Here is a 15,556-nt window from a genome sequence, read left to right as displayed (position 1 = left end):
GTTTGTTGTTTTTTTTAAACAAAATAATAAAATAATGATGGCCCAATTATGCTGTTTTGTACATTTTCGGATTGAAGATGCGTTTAAATTCATTTTTAGCTGACTATTTTTCAACTTTCCTTTTTGGGCTTTAATCCTGTTAAAATTGTTAATTTGATTTATTTATTTATTTATTTTTTGTCATGTTTTCTCGTTAATTTTTCTTGTATTTTATTGTACTTTTTAACTATTTTATTCCTAATTTAAAAACATTTACTTTATTTTAATTCTAATCCTTTATTAATTTGTTTCATTATTTACAAAATCACGTGTCTATTGGTTTAACGTCCTTCTGTAAATAAAGCTGGCTTGGTTTGGCATACTATTTTAATCTGCAGATGTTAGCAATTTATGTCTCAATTAGGACAATTACGTCTACTGAAATGCACATAAGATAAAAGTATGCAAAAATTATTAATCAAAATTAGTTTAACGTAGTTCGGTGTTCTTTCTATTCGGTAAGGAAGCTTTCTTTGCATTTGTTAAAAATGCAACAGCAGACAGAACTTTCCTATTTGTTTTAAGCCTGATCTGCAAGGAGCACCCAAACGCAGCATTCTCCATGTATGTCCAAGCGCGCCCTCTATTGACCAGGGTTTGGCATACAGGTCCTAGCAATTGAAATGAGAGGGCGGGGGAGATGCTGTCATCCGCTGTGGCTGAACCGACAAAATTAGAAAGACCATGGGTGTATTTGGAAAATCTGTTATGCCGCTAAGCCATTTGTAACTGCGGTCACTCGGAGACGTTCATGAGGACGATGGCGTCCCAGCAGTGCACGATGCAAGCCGTGCACGAGTTCCTGTTGGAGAAAGGAGGGAGGGTCCGACAGATGGAGCTGATCGATCATTTCACAGCTCCTTGTGGCTGTAATGACCAGCAGAAAGAAGGGGCGGGATGGGAGCTGCTGAGGGGCATTGTTGACAACGTGGGTTTCGTGGAAGTGGAAAACGGGGTGGAATTTGTGTGCTTAAATGGCGAGGGTTGCGAGGAGTCGGTGATGCGTAAGGACGCAGACGGCCACGTTGATGCGGAGTGCAACGGGAACATACAAGAGACGCTGGACAACAAACAAGTGAACGACAACCCTGATGAGGACGGAGAATCAGCAGGTGAGGGGGGCGCGATATGATTTAAAGGCACCTATTATTTATTTATTCTTGTTGTATATGACCTCTAAATGTCTGGGCGATTGCTTATTTAACTTGGAGTTATTATTTTATCTTTGTATATTATGTATATACACATAACCTGCAACTTAACTCGAGTCGAGCAAATCTCAATCTCGTTGTAATCTGTTGATGACAATGACAAATAAATCTTATCTTATCTTATTATTTTAAGCTCAGGAAAATGTAAAGCATTTGTTGAATATTTAAAATGAATCAATATTTTCTCGATCAATAAAAACCTTGCAAAGAAATTAAAGGAATAATCCAAAGAATAAGAATCTCATTTAATTTATTCTCAGCGAGCTGCAAAAGCAGTATCACTACTGTACCTTTTTACATTTATGACCATAAACTAAAACGTCTCTCATTGGGATCTAATGTGATGGAGCATTGCAATTTGGGGAAAACAATATAAATTGGAAGGTTATGGTTTCGCAAATAAAAATCTTGAAAGTGTGTGAATTTTCCTTGATGTCCCTAAAAACATTAGTACAAACAAATCCATTTGGTGTACACTTAATCCAGCTAAGATAAGTATAAATACTTTGGATTTCTTCTGTTATATTTAAAATACATGATTAATCCGAGGGAGATTAAGTATTGTTGATGACTTTGTGCATTAAAGAATCTCCTGTAGTAGTCTCTGCTACAATGATTCTGACTGCAGACCCTGTCGTTGTTTTGCTGTATCATAAAGAGGATGGCTGTCAAATGTATGTTTCATTTTATTAAAGCATTCCCTTTTCCAGCGGTCCATCATCCAAAACAGAAAGAATATGGTACAGATGAAAACTTCCAATAACAAGCTCACAATAAAATGCATGAGGTTGTGGTTGTAATGTGACAAAACACAAAAAAGGGCACTGTGTGTGCAAGCCATTGTTTTTTCTCAGTTTAATAACACATTGTGATTGTCTTACAGAAGCATCAACCTCAACCAGTCTGGATAATGACCATCAGTCAAATGGCAATGAGCAACCTGCAGCACAGGGTAGCACCGAATCAGGCACTCCTACCACTGCTGGAGGAGGAGAGGTGAGGTTGAGGGACAGGAGGAGGCGAGAGTCTGCTCCAGCTATTGGGACACACGACCTAGACCAGGCCCATGCTGCTGGCTCCCACAACCATGTGGTAAGAGGGACACGTCGGGTGTCTAAAGGATCCCAGCGAGCCATGCTGATCAGCTGCCTGTCTGAAGACAGCGCACTGGAGGGGCTGGAGTCTGTGGGGGAAATACAAACACCGAAAGGAAGCCGCAGGAACTTCATAGAGCTGATGATGAGTAGCTCACCTCATGTGAGACATGCATAAATAATGTTAACGTTTTACTGGTGTTGCATTCACTGTATTTGCATGTTTTAAATGAAAGCGTCTAAAGAGAACTTCCTGTACATGGCAGGTTCGGAGGTCTCTGATCAACCGTGGTTCACGCATCCGAGACTCTGTGCGGAGCGACGGCGACTCATCGTCTGTCCTCTCCTCGGCCACAGACGAGGACAGCTCTTCTGTTACCCTGGACCCCCTTGAGCACGAATGGATGCTCTGCGCCTCAGATGGCCTGTGGGAGAGCCTGCAACCCCTGTTGGCTGTCGAACCGAGTCTGGTTGCCAAAAGAGATTTTGTGACCGGCTTCACCTGCCTCCACTGGGCCGCGAAGCACGGCAAGGCTGAGCTGCTTTCCCAGCTGCTGGACTTTGCCAAGGAGAACACTATACCTGTAAATGTGAACGCAAGATCAAGTGCTGGCTACACACCGCTACACCTGGCTGCCATACATGGACACACACAGGTGGGTAGCAGGGAGTGGGGTATCATGTGTTGCACTTCCTTAGTGTAGCTTACTGTAGCTGCACAATTACCAACAGTCTGTCTGCTCAGTTGGAATTAGTGCATTGGCTTGTAAGAGCAAACAGCACTTGTAACGGCTTTCTTTCAGCAATGGATTTCTTCTTGCCACCACTAAGATGCTATGAATCTTTCCTGTAGAGTTACCATATGACTCTTGGCCATTTTCTGATTAATCTTCTTCTTGCCTGGCCTACGTGGACAATCATATCTTGGTAAAGTTGCATTTGGGGCTGTACTCTTTACAATTTTGGATAATGGATTTGAAGAGTGTCCAAATGTTGTTTAATGTTGTTTTTACCTTGACTTTGCTTTGAAGTCAACTCTGGCTGACCTGTCTAATGTGTTCTTTGGTCTTCATGAGACAAATTCTCTTTAGCGTTAGTTACAAAGAAGTGGACTTGATTTACTAAGATGGGTGAATTCTGGAGTTACCAGACTGTATCTATTTTCCCCAGTTCAGTTATATGTGTTGGTCTATCCCATTAATATGCACTGAAATTTTGGGATTGTGATTTGAAAATTTTTGTAAACATTGTAAGTGGTTGGAACACTTTTTGCAAGGACTAATGAAGATGTTTTATTGTCAGGTGGTTCGTGTGCTCCTTTCTGACTGGGAAGCGGACCCTGAAGCTCGGGATTACAGCGGGAGACGAGCCATCCAGTACCTCTCCCCGCTGCTGGCTGCTGACCTGGAAAGGGAGGGGCTGGTAACCTCACCTGGACCAGAGTCAGATACCGAAAACGCGAATGGTGGCAGCAGCAGAACGAGAGGCTGGAGGTTGCCCAAAGTCCTCCAGGGCAACCTGAAATCACTACGACTGCTGACCTCACCGCCAGAGACGCCGGAGGAGTCAGAGAAGACCAAGGGGGGTTTGCAGAGGAAGTCATCCCTGAGCCGGCTGAATGCCCGGCTGCATCGTGGGCGCCACCGAGCCCAGATCATCCACAGTGCCTCCTTCAGGGACACTGGGGAGGTAGGAAGAGGAGAAGAGCTGCCCAGGAGTCCCCTGAGAGCCAGACCACTGTCCAACCTGTTTGGATAAAGTTCTACCAGCAATACAGACCGAGCTTCATACATTCAAGATTTATACTGACATTTAAAATCTGACGGGTCAGATCTCAAAATAATAAGACAGAACATTTTTGGTTTATATTGCAGAAATTAACAGAAATAGTAATAATATGTTGTCTTGAATTACTTAATTTAGTTCATAATGCAGTGGTTTCTGTTGAGCACTATTGTAGCAGAGCACAGTACATGTAGCGTTTTATTGCACTTGGCAACACTTTAATTAAAAACTGTTTTTGTTTTTCTCCTTTTTTAAAAGGGCTGTTTAGGACCAGCTAAGAAGCATCACACAAGCCAACATTTTACACTGAAATTACTTTCCAGCAGATCTATCTCAAAACGGCTCAAAATGTAGAGAAATAACAGTCGTTTGGATTGACTCCACTATATTCTCTAAAACTATAACTCTGTTTTCAAAGTAATATATTTTTAGGGTGGAGTTTCTACATTCCAACTCCATGTAACTGGATGGTGCTCAAGTTTTCTTGTACAGTTCTATAATGTTTTTAACGTAGCAGATTTTAATATTCAACATTTTACAGTCTCCTTGTTTGCACTTGTCACTTTGAAGTTATTGGGTTTTTTTAGTACAAGCTGAAATGTGTTTCAGGTTTTAAGTCTTATCTTTAAATTAAAAAGATCAGACTCCATCCCACCGTAGGCATAAAAGTACACCTGATTATATAACTTTTCCCATTTATGTTCACTTTAAATTAATTATAGTAATAATAGTTTATACCAAATAAAAAAGCAAACAGAGATTGACATTCCTTTTCTTTTTGGCTATTGCTGTATGGTTTCAGTGTGGAAATGCACAGAGCACATAATTTGTGTGTTTTTTTCTGACAATTATGTACCTCGCATTCACTGATTTTGGTTCCCTTTTTCTTTAGTGACTTTTTAGTTTTGTCTTAGTAGCTATTTAAGTTTTTGGGTACTACAAATGGTCACCATTAAGAGAGACTTTTTTTGGACCTTCAATTCTTCATATGTTCAAAGTTTACAATTTTGTTATGTCACATATTTGCAGCTTCATGTTTAATCAATTTTGCAGAATGACTATTTAGATGATTCTGGCTCTCAAGCAGATAAGTGATTAATGGAAGAGGCTTCGTACTGAAACGGGGCTCTCATTGTCTTCTATTTGTTATCAATGCAACCTTGCATTTACACAATTGATTATTATGTGTTTATTTGCAGTATATTGATGAGTAGCATTGAGAAGACCTCCTGATTGGTTTCCCAAATATGTGAACCCTAATTGCTCAGTGACACAACCCAGATTTCTTGAATGTTTTCTTTGTATTTTGTAGCATTTGTACTAAAATCATAGGACTCTGTGTTTTTTTTTTCATTTAGAAGAGCATAAATTGGTTCTCGGCTGCATGAAGTTTAAGTACTGCTCACTCCTTTTTCAATTGTGAATAGTTGTCAGTGTTGTGATATACTGTGAAGTTCTTCAGTGACGTGTGACCATTGTTAAAGAGCCACTCTGTCATTCTTGTTGTGTTTGACTGGTAAATGTGAAATAAAGCAATATTTGTTTACATTAATACACAAGTTTCGAGTCATTTATGAAATATATCCTGTTGTTGTTACTACATCTAACACTGTTAAATAAAATATTTGCCATGCACAGATCAGATAAGGAGACTGAGATAGAGAGAGAACTGGTCTGGAAGTGGTCAGAGATGTGGCATGGAAAAGCCCTACATTTCCAAAAGAATGACCCAATTTATCTGCTTTGACTGCTGGCTGCCACTGATTGTGTTTGTGTTGTGGTGCTGAAGAATTGATGATCTGATGACCCTCTGGGTCAGTTTTGGAGCTGCACATACAGTAAATCCACAGCTTCCTGTCTGTGAGCTGCACAGAAGCAGACATTTTCACAGCAATCTTTCACTCTGCCTTTTTAGAGTGTTTACATCTATCTGCTGTTCTGTTTTTACAAATACTGTTGTATGCTGTTTTAAACAGTATGAGATTGAGGGAATGTTATTTTGTTTTTGTATGCCAAATCCAGAAAAGACTTCCAGAGATCATGAAAAGAGCCTGTGGAATCCAGTGTAACTCTGGGCAGCCTATCTGTTCAATGGTGACTGCTGATTGGGGCAGAACAGAGAGGCTGTCTGACTGCAGCTACTGACCTATATACACACACTGAAGGGGAGTAATGCCTGTTATGTAAATTCCTCTGCCATCTTTTCAGGGAAACTGTGCCAACTTTTTTGCCTAGAGGTTTTTAGGACTAATCCATGTCCAGCACATCCACTCCTCCCTGGTTTTTGGCTGAACAAGTCACCACAGTGATCATGACATTATACAAAGCTTAGTGTGTGAATGGTCGTTAGTGAGACAAACGCTCACTTAGGCTTTTGTTTGTCACATGACCTACAGTACTGTAAAAAAGATAATTAGGGATTTATGAAAACAATTTAAAACATTATTCAGATTAATTATAAACCCCAAAAATATCAGACACACAGGAACATATATTTGATATTCAAATATCTTCATGCACCTTAAATGTTTTACATTTTGTCATTGTTTTTCTCAGATTTTATGTGACAGAGCAATATAATAAAACACATAACCCAGAAAGCCAAAGTTAGAGCCAAGGAAGGTTTTTCAAACATAAAAATCCACTCTGCGCACTACACTTATAGTCCTTTAAGTAGGCATAGTGCTGGAGGTAGTCCACGTTGACTCCACTTTGACATTTACCTATGCAGTCTAGAGATAGGCCAAATGACCTGAAGGATTGCTTTTGTTCTGTAAATAAGGCCATTACCTTATAAGTACCCTGGTAATGGCCTCAACGCATCTCACAGTTGCACAATTGTTCCTTAGACTTAGACTTCGACTTAGACTGGATAATGCAGCACAACATCAGCTGCAAAAGGTCACATCTCTCCAAAAACACTTCATGTATGCTTCAAAACTAGACTGAAGAGCATTACCTACAGGAGATCTGATCTCCTGTTGGTATCATAGATACCCACCCCCAACATGGACTATTCACACTCCTACCTTCTGGCCTGACGGTAAACGACCACATTTACAATTTAAGAATGGATGCTAATTTGAGCCATCAGTCGTTGGTTCTTTTGGCACTGTTTCAGTAAGTCTGGGGAGAAATCGAAAACCTAGTACTTCTAGTGTTGAACATCTCCTGGAGAACTGTTCAAACCATTGTGCAAAATTAGAAAAAGTATGGCACAACTGCAAACCTACAAAGAGAAGCAATGTTTGAAGATTTGTTCACTGATGTTCACTGTCCCATCTGGCTGAGCTTAAGCTTTTCTACAATAAAGAATGGGCAAAACACTCTGTCTTAGGATGCAGAATAAAGTATTTAGTCAGTTGTCTGAATATACATTTAAATTAATTTAAATTAAAACATAATTCTTTTTATCCCAAAGGTAAATTAAATATTGTTGAAACCCTTATCATTCATGTACCTTCAAAATGTTGTTGTGAATGGTGAGGCTTTGGCAGGAAGGATCTCCAGTAGCAGCCTGTCTTGCAACAAATCTGAAGAAGTTGGCAAGCAGTGATAATCCACCTCATTTGCTTTTGCCACTCCTTAAGTCTCTCTGATTGTGCTGTTAGAAAGACATTATGATCAATGGAGGGGATGGTTTTTATAACTTCATCTTTTTTCTCTCTCTGCTTTTTGGACCTGCTCTGTATCCATGAAGCCTCCGTTTCAACTCCTCTGGGATTCGCAGTCATTGTTCAAGTATTATTAGAGCTTTTAGGATTCTTATCAGGTGGTCACTGCTATAAAAAAAATCCTGATTGTTTCCATGGTTACACATAGAGCCATCAAAAACTGTTTGAATGCAAATAATTAAAAGCAAGAATCCTTTCACCTGCAAAGCATCCAAATCCAGAGGGAATTATCTAAGAAAATGCAATACCTCAATTTAAAAAAAAAAAAAGGTGCTATAATTCGTACATAAATCTGCATGTGTTATATTTTATGTCACATTCTTTTAATTTGTGATTTGTCACAGCTTCATTTACTTCTCTTTCTTTATGGTAGTTTTTGTCCCCCTTCATGACACAAATGTCAGTGACTTAGAGAAAGGACAGAATGTGCGGTCTAGGAAATGTTTAACTATTTCTGTTGCACCATACCAGGTGGTGTCGCTGTTTGTAAACACAGTCGCCGTGACAGCGCTGTTAGACGTTGTTTCGGCGGAAGGTTAAAGTGCACTGCATTCATTTTGGTGCTGTGTTTAAGTCTCTATGGGTGATTTCTGTTCTGCGGTGTTTGGCTCGCTGTGCTGCATTACAGTAGTATCGCCGCTGTTTTAGCAGGAGTGTAGCTGATGTTTGGTAGGTTGTACTTCTAAATAGTTACAGCTAGCTTTATGCACCGTAATATAAAAATAAACTGAGGATTCTGAGCCAGTTATAAAACAAGAAGCTAACTAGCTCCGGTGTCAGCAAGTAATAACTCCTTTTGTTAAAACACTAACCGTCTTCGCAACTAACTCAAAACATCTTTAAATATTTAAATGTTTTATGAACTTTTCGTATAATAGTTGTTTACATTTTCAACCCTCGAGTTTGTCTGGATTAGCTAAAGCTACATTTGAGCTAATATTGTTCGGTAAGTTAGGTTATAGAATTATTTGATATGAAAGTGGAAGCTCGCTTGATTTTCCTGCTCTGGGTTTGACCCATGTTTACTCGTTAAATTGCATATATTTTTTAGTAGTTTGGAGCCTTTTGCATTGAACCTGAAACTCAACATTTGCAGCTATCCGCAGCAATGACCACCACCATCGTGCATGACACCACGGAGGCGGTGTGCCTGTCTGCCGAGCACAACCTGTACCTGAAACCCATCGCCAAAATGACCATCAGCGTGGCTCTGCCGCAGCTCAAGCTGCCGGGCAAGAGCATCTCCAACTGGGAGGTGATGGAGAGAGTGAAGGCCATGGTGGCTCCGGAGCAGTTTTCAGCCCTGCGGATCTCCAAGAGCACCCTGGACTACATCCGCTTTGAGGGGGAGGTGGAAAACAAAACCGTGGTAAAGAGCCTGTTGACCCGTCTGGATGGAAAAACCATAAAACTCAGCGGGTTTACTGATGTCCTCAAGGTAAGGCTGACACTTTTGGCGTCAATAAAGGCCTTTTATGTTACTTTTGCTCAGTATTCTCTACATTTGCTCACAAAGCTGTGCTTTGATGTTCTGTTTGCAATAGTGAAATATGGAAAACGTGATATTTTGGTAAACCCACAGTAACGGCTACTAAGGTTTAATGTTTTTAATTTTACTTTTTTGCAGCACTTTGTGATCTATGTCTTTCATAGTGCTACATAAATAAAGTTTTATCTCTTACTGCCATAAATCACGACAAGCTTTTCAAAACTTACTTTCATCTGTTTATCTATTCATTTATCAATCCATTGACCTGTCTGCCTATTTTTATATATATTTCCTAACACTTTTGGAATTTATGTGAAGCTATGATGCTGCTTTTACACCAGAATTTCTCGACGTCTGTATCTGCTTCTCTCTGCTCAGGTTCGTGCAGTAGAAAATAAGGTGGATTTCCCCACACGTCATGACTGGGACTCCTTTTTTCGTGACGCCAAGGATATGAATGAGACTCTGCCGGGAGAAAGGCCGGATACCATCCACTTGGAAGGGCTCCCATGTCGCTGGTTCAGCCAGAGAAACAGCCAGTTCCCGGACCGGCCGTCTGAAGCGGTCCTCACTGCTGTATTCCAAGCGTTTGGCAAGGTGGAGATTGTTTCAGTACTGAACTAAAAGTATTTTCAAATGAAACATTTTATCAAGTGCTATTAAAGCAATATATATGTCGATGTTGTTTTTAGGTTCGACATGTCGACATCCCCATGCTGGATCCGTACAGGGAGGAGATGCTGGACAAGAACTTCAGTACTTTTAGCTTCGGGGGCCACCTGAACTTTGAGGCTTATGTTCAGTATCAGGAATACTGCGGTTTCACCAAGGCTATGGACTCTCTGCGAGGCATGAAGCTGATGCTGAAAGGAGACGACGAAAAAGCTGTGGCCTGCAACATTAAGGTACTGGAAGAAATCCAATGATAATTTCTTAGTCAGTTGAACTGCTGATTACAATCTTTCTTTAAAAGCTGAAACATAAGAATAACAGTGAGTGAATTTTATTTGATTTTTTACCCTTCTTACGGTTAGCAGCCATTTATGTCAAGGAAAGTTACACTGTGTGAGATACCAGTAAAGCAAGGATAACACTTTCTTTTAAACCAAATAAAGATAATTGTGGCATTAACATTTTAAAATCAGTTTTGCACCTTTCTATATTAAAGAATTTCATCTTTAGGCACATCTACATCTGGTGGTTATTTAATCATAAAAATTTCTGTAAGCTCTTTTGTCTGCATGGCTTCTTTCAAATCCTGACAATTAGTTTGCTCGTTTTTCCTCATCTCAGCCATCCTTAATGAAGTGAGAGCATTGTGAATGTTTCTTCCATCAACAGCAATCTCCTTCAAGGTCATAAATGTGACTTTCTTGTCTTTATTCATTCACTAAACTGTTTCTGAATTGCTGTAACAACATTGCAGCCAAATAGGGGTTTAGTAATGGGATTGTGCTAGTCAGGCACAATGTAGCTTTGAGACCTTTTAAGGCAATGAGACGTGAAGCTGCATCATCAGTATTTCCAAGTTAATGAACATCAGATTAGGCAAGTCTTCTAATCCATAACCTAAAGCTGTATAATCTAAAGAAGGATGAGCACAAAACAGAAGAGCCCTTCTAATGATTTTATTAGTCTTTTGTGCCCAACAGTAGCTCCTCACTCATTATAGCGGAAATTGAGTAAAAGTATTTAAAAGCAGCATAAACTAGTTGGGCAAGATGCATTTAGATATCATGCTGCATTTCAGCTGGGTAAATAAATTTAGTTGATGAAGCTTTCTTGTTTTCTGTTTTTTTTCTTTTTTAAATTAGGTTATATTTGACACCAGCAAGCACCTGAGCGACGTATCCATCAAGAGAAGAAACCAGGAGAGGCTGAAGCTGCAGGAGCTGGAGAGACAGAGGGAGGAGCAGAAAAGAAGGGAGAAAGAAGAGGAGGAACGGCGGAAGGAGGAAGAGAGGTATGACGGAAATAAAGGAGGAAGTTCATCAAGAATAAGAACTCCAAAAAAAAAAAAAAAACACAAAATTATTTTTCTACTTCAGAGATGTTGGGAAAAATGTATTACAATATCGACATTGACAGGACTACAAAAACCCTAAAAAAGTTGAAAATTGTACATATTAAAAGAGCGTTTTTTAAATTTTTCACTTTTTTAGTGTACAGGAAAATTTTCAGTAAACATTTTTTTTCTTTTTCTTTTTTTTTTTATTAATGTTTTAGTGGCTCTAGTGGCCTTTATTTGACAGTGAATTGACAGGAAAGAGGGTAATGAGAGAAGGGGAAAGACATGCGGCAAAGGTCGCCAGGCCGGGAATTGAACCTGCGACAGCCGACTAGAGGACTAAGGCTACCATATGTGGGTTGTGCTTAACCCCTGCGCCTCCTCAGCATTTTTTTTTAAATTGTTTATTATGAAGAGCAGTCTTATTGTTCATGATTGTATCTATTTTCCTTTGAGTCACAGCTAAAAAATACTTCCAGCTGTGATTATTTTCCGTGGAAAACATGGACATTTGATAATCTGTCCAGGAAACAGAGGGAAATGGAAGAGGAGGAGAAGGAGAGGAAGAAGGAGGAGAGGATCCGAAAGCGAGAGCAGAAGCTGCGGGAGAAGGAGGAGCGGAGGAATCTGAAGAAGGTGAAGAGGCAGCAGGAGCAGGAGCAGAAGAAGCTGCAGGTGAAGATCGCCATGGAGGAGAGAAGGCTGCTGCTGGCTCAGCGAAACCTGGAATCAATACGTCTCATTGCTGAGCTGCTCGCCCGAGCCAAGGTACTAAATGAACGCAGCACAGTTCTCAATTACTGTCCACGTGGTTACACTGCAGCTGCTGAAGTGTGGAACATTGTAATTAACCATAGAAAGGACAAAGTGTTCATGTTTTAATGCTCAGAGCTACTAGAGTAATAAATGGGTACATTATATATTACTGTATTGTACGGCTGCAGTAACGATTATTCTAGAAACCTAGTACAATTTTGATGATTTTTAAAAAAATTAATTGGATAAAGACATTGGCACCTTCTGCAGATTTTTTATTTATCCGCTTAAGTTTTTTTTAATATTAGAAATACATAAAAAATGCAAATAAACAAATGATTAAATTCCTTTTTTATACAAGAAAATAAACATTTTATTGCCTGAGATATAATAACATAGCATTCCTGTGGTGAACGCTTGATCACTTTTAGCAAAGGATGTGCCTGCAGCTAAAAAATAGTTCTAAAATCAACATGTGAAATGCTCAGCCCTTACTGCTTGACTTAGCATCAGTACAGTGTATGGCTGATCTGTTCACAATTTTTTCGATGAACTAATTAATTTATGAATAGAAAAAGGTGCTCAATAGTTTTTTTGTACAGAATGTTAATCAGGAGAGGCTAAGTCTCTCACTTGAGATGTTCTGGGTACAGCATATTTATAGTTATATTTTCTTCATCTTAAAAGCAAGATGTATATATTTTTTGTAAGGTTTTGGCTTAATTACCGCTCTGTTTTTTTCTTTCATCAAATTGTCTTCTTTTTGGAACTGCCTTTTACGATTAATCGGTTACTAAATTAGTCGACGATTATTTTAATAATTAATTACAGTTAATCAATTCAGACCTACTGTATTGTATGGATTCATCTTTAAGGATGCAGTTCCACAGTATAATTAGAGCTGCAGGGCTTTACTTTGGCCAATAGCTGGGTCATGCTTTACGTCTTGCATAAATATTTGCACATGATTAACCGTCACATTCCTGTTTCTGATTTCATTGTGTTTGTGATGGATTTTTCCCAGATCCTAAAGCAGCAGCAGCAGGAGAAGGAGATGGCTGAACGCAAAGAGCAGGAGAAGCTGGAGCAAGCGCGTCAGAAGGAGGAGCTGGCCCGTCTCCAGCAGCTGGAGGCCTGTCGGCTAAGGCAGGAGCAGGAGCTGCGGCGGGTGGAGGTGGAGAAGCAGCGGGCGCTGGAGCTCCAGCGGAAGGAGAATGAGCTGAGGGAGAGGCTGCTTTGCAACCTTATCAAGAAAAGCACAGTGGCTGCAGATCCGCACGACCTGGCCGCCCCCCCGACAAAAGAAGCGGCTCCCGATTTTAGCGATGTGATGCTCGGGGTCCTGGGTCGGGTCAATGGGGTGAAGACAGATGAAGGCAAAGAAAAACAAGTGTCTAGATCCGTGCAATCTGAACTTCTGGAGAAAAACCAATCAAAGGAGAGACGAGGAAGGGATGAAAAGAAGGAAGAGTTTGTTCGATGCGCGCACAGCGGGGAACAAGGCTGTGAAAGGAGCTCTCACAGTCGAGGGGGAAGGAGGCGTTCCCAAAGTTCCAGTAGGAAGAGGCGGAGCTCGAGCCGGCGAAGGAGGAGTCACAGGACAAGCGACGGCCATCACCGGGAAAGGAGGCGCAGTAGCAGCAGGAGCTCCAGCAGGGGGAGGAGCCTAAGCAGCAGTGGGAGGAGCCACGACAGGGGGAGGAGCCAAGGGCGTAATCACACCAGGTACAGCAGACGAAGGAGTAAGGACTACAGGAGTCACAGTCACCACAACCGACGATACCGAAGGCACAGCGATAGCAGGGGGCGGAGCCACTCCAGGGGATACTGAACGCAGCGGAGCAGCTTCACTCACGTCTCCCGTTTCTCTGCACGAGCCTGAAGTTCAGCAAGCTTCAGAGGGAACGCAAGAGCTTAAAATATGTACAGAACATAGTTTTTTTTTCATAGGTAAAACTTGAAACGTCATCACCAAATTGTTACCAGCTGTTCAAATAAGTCTTTGTTGTTGATTCACCATTTTTATTTTGTACACTTGTGTTGTTTGTTTTTTTGGTTTGAGATTTCCTGACAAAATTTTCAAATAAGAAAACCTAGCAGAGTATTATAATCTGGTTTAACTGTGACAGTTTCATAAATTATATAAGATTCTTTTTTTTTTTTTTGACTGAAACTAGTCTTCAAGACACTTCATTTAATTTCTCAAGTATTTCTTTTTTCCTTATTGCCTAACTGTGGAAAATACACCAATAGGTTCATATTGGTTTCAAATTCTCATTTAAATCAGTTTATACAGTTTTCTCCTCTACATGTTTTTCCTCCTACAAGTGTGTGGACCGCTGGATTATAAGTTTCCTTCTGCTCTGCTGCAAACAAATGTTTCAGAAATATCAAGCTTATATTTTAAAATGTATGCAACATCAGCTTTTGTTTTAACGTAGAGCATGACCGTTTTCTTAATGGTGTGAGCCTAAAACAAAAAAAAAAACTAATGCAGACTGCCGCTAAAATGAATGTCACATTTATGAGAAAGATTCTGCATCTTTTATTATTATTGCAAGATTTAAGTGATTTTTAGAAAAGGCTCAGTCAGGTGACTTTAGCTTTTGTCCAAGTTAAAACAAGTTAATCAGTTTTACTGGGGATAAATCCACTACAGGCAACAGATGATTATCATAAGTGGCTGCTTTCTAAAGTTTAAAATGAAAAAATGCAGACAGAAAAGTGATTTCATCCTTTCTTTTACCTATAAACATTGTGTTGGATACATTTTTTAACTGGTCTTTCAGCTGAACTTGAAGAAACTGGATGTTTGTTTTGTTGACATTGCTTGTGATGGAAAAGAGAGTTCTTCTGTATGTGCTTGTGGGTCACCCTGAACATGTCTTGCACACACTGGAAGTGGTTAAAAATAAAGATTTTAATTTGACAAACTTCAATGAAAGTTGTTTTCTTTACTGGGAGGTAAATGGAAAAGTTAAAAATGTCTGACATTTTGGATACCCCTTCACATTTTGAATAGCTGTAACCATAAAGTAGTTGTGAGGTAGAAGGAAAATTATTTGTGTATTTTTAGTAGAAATGACTTGGAAAAAGTGTGGTGTGTTTTTTAATTCAGTCCTGATCCTAAACTTGCACAACCATCTTTTGCTGCAGTTACTGTTTGGTACAAATTTGATGCTTTAGCAAATTGAACTGATACAGAAAGAAATTTATTAGTTTAGGATGAAATTTTTAAAAATCTATATCTGTTTAAATGGACAATGCCAGGTACAACAGTATTTTATCAGCTGCAGTATTTGCTTTCATTTGAACATAAATGGGCCAAAACATCCAAAGACTTGGGCACATTCATTTACTAAACCTGAATAAAGACAACATAATAAATACAAGTTGCCAGATCTGAGATCCTTATTCAGACCTAAAATTTATTGTCTACTTTGTTGTATTAAAATATTGCATGTCTACTGGACAGCAGAGCAGACAAAAGAAAATCCACA

The 15,556-nt window shown here is 39.7% G+C and overlaps 2 protein-coding genes across 3 annotated transcripts; both read left to right on the top strand.

Moving 5' to 3' along the window:
* Nucleotides 1–627: 627 nt before the first annotated feature.
* sowahca (sosondowah ankyrin repeat domain family Ca) lies at nt 628–5,683 on the top strand. Its single transcript, XM_032567888.1, has 4 exons — nt 628–1,151; nt 2,134–2,507; nt 2,611–3,000; nt 3,647–5,683. The coding sequence occupies exons 1-4, from the start codon at nt 791–793 to the stop codon at nt 4,100–4,102; spliced, it is 1,581 nt and encodes a 526-aa protein (XP_032423779.1). The 5' UTR covers nt 628–790; the 3' UTR covers nt 4,103–5,683.
* Nucleotides 5,684–8,341: 2,658 nt separating this feature from the next.
* On the top strand, nt 8,342–14,995 carry akap17a (A kinase (PRKA) anchor protein 17A). 2 transcript variants are annotated; one of them, XM_032568543.1, is made up of 7 exons: nt 8,342–8,472; nt 8,910–9,241; nt 9,671–9,889; nt 9,985–10,197; nt 11,107–11,255; nt 11,828–12,068; nt 13,081–14,995. In XM_032568543.1, exons 1-7 carry the CDS (start codon nt 8,466–8,468, stop codon nt 13,885–13,887), a joined length of 1,968 nt encoding a protein of 655 aa, XP_032424434.1. In that variant the 5' UTR covers nt 8,342–8,465; the 3' UTR covers nt 13,888–14,995. The 2 variants fall into 2 exon arrangements, with proteins under 2 accessions (XP_032424434.1, XP_032424435.1); XM_032568544.1 differs by having other exon boundaries at nt 8,346–8,472; nt 8,900–9,241.
* Nucleotides 14,996–15,556: the final 561 nt, after the last annotated feature.

This window comes from Xiphophorus hellerii, chromosome 7 (assembly GCF_003331165.1).
Source record: "Xiphophorus hellerii strain 12219 chromosome 7, Xiphophorus_hellerii-4.1, whole genome shotgun sequence".
NCBI lineage: Eukaryota > Metazoa > Chordata > Actinopteri > Cyprinodontiformes > Poeciliidae > Xiphophorus > Xiphophorus hellerii.
Note: the sequence above shows the minus strand (reverse complement) of the source record. Positions and strands in the feature narration are given on the sequence as shown.